Source organism: Miscanthus floridulus, chromosome 14 (assembly GCF_019320115.1).
Source record: "Miscanthus floridulus cultivar M001 chromosome 14, ASM1932011v1, whole genome shotgun sequence".
Lineage (NCBI taxonomy): Eukaryota > Viridiplantae > Streptophyta > Magnoliopsida > Poales > Poaceae > Miscanthus > Miscanthus floridulus.
The window spans coordinates 60,960,506-60,963,701 of record NC_089593.1 but is presented as its reverse complement, the minus strand read 5'-3'; the positions used below and the strand labels follow the sequence as shown (position 1 = coordinate 60,963,701).

General features: G+C 50.3%; 1 protein-coding gene across 1 annotated transcript; it reads right to left on the bottom strand.

Annotated features, from left to right (window-relative positions):
- Nucleotides 1–225: 225 nt before the first annotated feature.
- On the bottom strand, nt 226–1,473 carry LOC136506157 (uncharacterized). Its single transcript, XM_066501274.1, has one exon. It carries the CDS (start codon nt 1,467–1,469, stop codon nt 438–440), a length of 1,032 nt encoding a protein of 343 aa, XP_066357371.1. The 5' UTR covers nt 1,470–1,473; the 3' UTR covers nt 226–437.
- Between the last annotated feature and the right edge of the window lie 1,723 nt (nt 1,474–3,196).

Here is a 3,196-nt window from a genome sequence, read left to right as displayed (position 1 = left end):
ATGGCATGGACTGCCCAACGACCTTGGAAAGGAAACCTTGGAAACATGTCTGCATCACACAAGAGCTCAGTGCTAGAGCCTAGAGCGCGACATTTCAGTTCCTGGTTCTTCCCATATCACCACAGTGACATGTCAGCCAAATAACTCCAACCAGACCAAAGAATCACCAGCAGACGACCAACATTTTCAGCAGTCATCAACACTTAAAAATACATCACTGTAAGATTACTACAAACAGAGATCAAACAGCCCACTGATCCCTTTTCTATACAACAAAAAAAAAAAAGACAAAACCTTTTTTGTCCCAGCCACTCACTTAACACTACATACTTACTAAACACTAAGCTAAGCCATGAACAGTTGAGCTCCAAGAACGGCCGCTCAAGTCGGAAGAGCAGAGAAGGGGTTCACGGAGGTGGGGTTGGCGACGGCACGCATCACGGTCTGGCCTTGCCGGCCGCGGCCGGGGCCGCGAGGCCGTGCATGGCGCCGAAGCCGAGGGAACCGAGCCCGAGGCAGCCGAGGAGGAGGCCGCCCTGCCGGTATGGCAGGAACGTGCGCCGCCGCATCTCCTCCGCCTCTGCGCGCCGGGCCTCGTACAGCCGCGCATGCGCCGACCTCCTCGCCCTCCCGCGGCCTCGTGATGCCGACGGGGAGGGGTTCCTCTTGGGCGCCGCCGGCGGCAGCGGAGGCGACGGGTTGGAGGGGAGAGGTGGGCGCTCGCCGCCGTCGGACTTGCTCCGGTGGAGGATGTCCTTCAAGAAACCCCACCTGCGGTAGTAGCTTCTTGACGACGAGGAGGAAGCAGAGGACGCCGTCGAGGAGGACGACGACGACCGCGACGCCGACGGGGCCGCCTCGGCCTCGCCCGCCGCTGCTGGCTCCACGGACTGAGCCGCCGGGGCAGGCGACGACGACGGCGATAGCCAGCGGGCGCGGAACGGGGAGAGGGAGCGGTACCGGCGGTGCACGGGCGGGCTCCGGCGGAGACGGCCGCGCTCGTGCGGCGGCGGCTGCTCCGAAGGCGGCGGCTGCGGTGGCGGGGGGACGTCTCCGTCGAGAGACGGGAGCGCCTGCGGGCGGAGCAGGAAGGACGTGAGCCGCATTGGCCGGATCTGGCCGTTGTGGAAGAGCTCGTCGGCGGAGGACATCGCCGCCGCGGCGGGAGACGGGCAGCGCGAGAAGTCGAAGTCGAATCCCAGCTCGCAGCCGTCGTACTCATCCGCAGTGCCGGGGCCGCCGCGCGCGGGGCTCGCCGGCGCGCTGTAGAAGCAACCGGCAGCGGAGAACGACGGGTCGCGGGCGGGGCTGGACGGCGCGCTGTAGAAGCAACCCGCAGCGGAGAACGACGGGTCGCGGTCGGGGCTGGACAGCGCGCTTACGAAGGGTGTGGAGCACGCGCTTTCCTCCCCACTTGCGCATCCAACGCCGCCGCCACTGGCAGTGTGGTCGCCGGAGCTGGCGGCCATCGGACCGGCGACGGGTGCTGGCCAATGGCAATTGGAGATGGTGACACACTGAAGTGAAGAGGATTTTAAAGCGCCCGAGAGGAGTTTGGTTGGATGGATGCTGGATATTTTCTGATTTGCACCCCTGAAAACCTGAAATTCTTATTCATCTTGATAGAGACCCCTCCGGAAATGATTTTGAGATAAACAAATGCAAGTAAAAACATATTCAATCAAATATGTCTGTTTGGAACACCCCGGCTCTACTCTGAACTATAGAGAGGTAAAATGGTAAAAATAAAGAGACCAATGTTGAGAAGATGGCTTGTCTTTCATATGGTATGCAATCCATATATATATATATATATATATATATATATATATATATATGTGTGTGTGTGTGTGTGTGTGTGTGTTTGTGTGGGGTCCATTCGGATGGTATGGTTCTGGAGAAATTTGGATGGTTTAGAGAAATCTGTGAGAGGAAAATACTGTTCCGGATAAAAAAAACGGATCAAGATGAATTTAAGGACACGCGAACGGGCCATATATTCTTAGATAATTATGTTATAAAATACGTGCTTACGCACGTTTGCAAAAAAAAAAAAGGTCATAATGAGGCTGTTTGGCTGGCTGGTCGGTGGCGGGATGGCTAGCCCCTCACGGATCACTGTGTCATGTGAACAGTGATTTCACCCAAACAGTATTCATCTCACACCAATCAGCTGGAACAGTATTTTAGTTTATTTTACAATCCGGTCGCTCATGCATGTTTATTAATGCTGCCTACTATTATGTCCAGGACAACTAACGTCAAGCCTAGAGGAAACGCGAATGAACTGCATTTAGTATTATTAATGCTGCCTACTATTCACATCACACATGCAGCTGCATTTAGTATTATTAAACACCGAAAAAGGAGCTACAGTAATGACTAGGGGCATATTTGTTACTTATAGTTTATAAGCTGTCTACGACAAAAATAAATTGAGACTGAAAGGCTAACAACATGTCTTTTTACATTTTTTTTTCTTGCCACGTTTCTGCACACAACACATATTTGTACTAAACCGTTGAAGTTGAGCCAGCCAACTTATTTTGACCGCGTTTTAGTTTTTCAGAGAAGTTTTAACGTTCTGCCAAACGATACCTAAACAGCTTCCAAATTATTAAAAGATTATTAACATGCATGTTTTTTTTTTCCAAACGAATAAGTACTATACTAGATAGAAGATCCAAATGAAGCTCAACTAATAGCTTAGCTAATACAGTATGGCCCCGCTAATAAAGCTATCGTCCAGTTCCATAGTGCTAACAACCACGTAATAATTATTGCTAATGGATCTTGTTTACACCAAAATCTGAAAAGAAGAAAGCGGGAACTTGAAACTTCTAAAATTGTATCATCAAGGAATTGATCGGATGTGATTGGGTGTTCAGCTGGGATGAAATAAAGCACTCTTCATGCTGAAATTTTGTGAGAGAAAAACACTGCTCTGGCTGGAAAAAACAAGCCGAACTTGCTTAGCCGAACAAGCTATGAATCGATATCGGCTGGTTTTGATGCAGTGCCGGAATCGACTATTTTATAGATGACGTCAACAGACAACGTCAATAGACTACGTACGGATGGCGTCGGAGAAAAATATGTCGAACTCTAAAAAAGAAAAAAGATTAGAGTTCAAGTTATTTTTAAGTTAGGAATATTTTCTTTTGTTCCAAAAATTGTAATGAGTCATATTTGAGTA

What these genes read in the sequence shown, in the direction of transcription:
- LOC136506157 (XM_066501274.1), bottom strand. Translation starts at nt 1,469, where the DNA reads ATGGCCGCCAGCTCCGGCGACCACACTGCCAGTGGCGGCGGCGTTGGA.